The sequence below is a fragment of the Solanum stenotomum genome, chromosome 5 (genome assembly GCF_019186545.1).
Source record: "Solanum stenotomum isolate F172 chromosome 5, ASM1918654v1, whole genome shotgun sequence".
NCBI lineage: Eukaryota > Viridiplantae > Streptophyta > Magnoliopsida > Solanales > Solanaceae > Solanum > Solanum stenotomum.
This window is the reverse complement of record NC_064286.1, coordinates 15,444,294-15,446,368: the sequence shown is the minus strand read 5'-3', so window position 1 is coordinate 15,446,368 and position 2,075 is coordinate 15,444,294. Positions and strand designations below refer to the sequence as shown.

Sequence of the window (2,075 nt, the reverse complement as noted above, 5' to 3'; positions counted from 1 at the left end):
GATTCACTGACTTGGACCAATGAAACCCCGTGCATGGGTGTCATGGTTCCCTTATACTTGGTGGAATTTCATAGTTCATACCTAGGAATAGGATCTACGGATGCCATCTGCGGTCCATCATTTGAACGATGTGCCATCTATAGGAACCGTAGACCCTTGCACCAGCAATTTTGTGAAGGTACTTCTTTGCTTTCATGCACATATAGCAAACATTAGGACTTCCTTTACATATTTTCTTGAATCTTCTTGGACACGGACCCTATACTACCTTAATCTAGCCAACACTAAGATACAATAAACATAAAACTCAATAGAAAAGCCTAAAAAATCATTAAAATCACTAAAAACTCCTAAAGTTGGCTAGATTTTACATCTTGAGTTGCCTTCCAAGTAGCACTTGATTTAACGTCACGGCACAATGCAGACCCCTTGATTACTCAAACTTCATCAAGATCCCATTCTTCTATTAACTCTTTGAATTCCTCTGTTTTACCTAGGTAGATTTTTATCCTTTGACCATTCACATTGAACCTCGTTCTTTCATCATTCTCAAGTTCAACCGCTCCGTGTGAGAATACTTCTACCACTTTGTATGGCCCAGTCCACTTGGACTTGAGCTTGCCAGGAAACAAGCGCCACCTTCAATTGAATAACAGTACTAAATCACCGAGAACAAACTCACGCTTTTCAATCACTTGATCATGGTGCCTCTTCATCTTCTCCTTATACAAGGCTAAACTTTCATATGCTTTTAGGTGAAACTCATCTAGCTCAATTATCTCATTCAATCTTTGACTTGATGCAGTGTCCCAATCCAAATCTAGCTTCTTGAGTCCCCACATTGCTTTGTGCTCTAACTCTACAGGCAAATGAAAAGACTCACAAACACAAGTTTGTAGGGGGACATACCTATGGGAGTCTTGAATGCAGTGTGATAGGCACATAGAGCATCATCAAGCCTTCTTGACCAACCAAATATATTTGCATTCACATTCTTTGCAAGGATCTGTTTAATCTCTCTATTTGATACTTCAACTTGCCCACTAGACTGCGGATGATAAGGAGTTGATACGCACGAACACCATACTTCTCAAGCAACGCCTTGAATAACCTATGACAAAAATGAGAACCCTTATCGCTAATAATCGCCCTTGGTGTACCAAATCTAGAGAAAATACTTTTTCTAGAAACCCGGTGACACTCTTCCCTTCATTGTTTGAAAGTGCAATAGCTTCCACCCATTTAGATACCTAGTCAACCACTACAAGTATGTACTTCATTCCATTCGAATTCACAAACAGACCCATGAAGTCAAGACTGCATGCATCAAACAACTCAATCACCAGAATAGCATTCACTGGGAGTTCTTGCTAACTTGAGATACCTACTTCTCTTTGGCAGCGATCACAAGACTTGGCAAAATTATGAGCATCTTGGTGAATAGTAGGCCAATAACATCCACATGACAAGATTTTATGAGCAGTCTGGATACCACTATGATGCCCACCGAATGACAAGCCTCCAATATACTTATCATCTCGACCTTGGGCACACAGCGACGAATAATCCCATCAGCATATATACAAAACAAGTAAGGCTCTTTCCTGAAAAATTTCTTCACATCAGACATGAATTTTCTTCTTTGGTGGAACGACAGAGCCGAAGGCACTAAGACACTTGCCAAACAATTGGCAAAGTTTGTAAACCAACGGATAAGATCAAAAGAAAGCAGCCAATACATGTTCATCAGGGAACGAATCATTTATCTCAACTCCATCAGCTAACCTCATCATTACTTCTTCTTCTAATCTGGACAAGTGATCATCCATTTGGTTTTATGTTCCCTTTCTATCTTTCACTTTAAAATCAAACTTTTGCAATAACAATACCCATTTAATTAGTATTGGTTTTGCATCCTTCTTTTCTATAAGATACCTCAATGTCGAATGATTAGTATGCACAATGACTATAGTGCCAAACAAATAGGATCTAAACTTTTCAAACACGAAGACTACAACAAGCAATTATTGTTTAGTAATAATATATTTATTTTGAGCAATATTCAAAGCTTTGCT

General features: G+C 38.7%; 1 protein-coding gene across 1 annotated transcript; it reads right to left on the bottom strand.

Moving 5' to 3' along the window:
* Positions 1-437: 437 nt before the first annotated feature.
* LOC125863710 (uncharacterized) lies at positions 438-1,829 on the bottom strand. The gene is made up of 5 exons (XM_049543738.1): positions 1,740-1,829; positions 1,161-1,250; positions 910-1,048; positions 730-859; positions 438-639 (listed from the first exon to the last, which is right to left on the bottom strand). Exons 1-5 carry the CDS (start codon positions 1,827-1,829, stop codon positions 438-440), a joined length of 651 nt encoding a protein of 216 aa, XP_049399695.1.
* Positions 1,830-2,075: the final 246 nt, after the last annotated feature.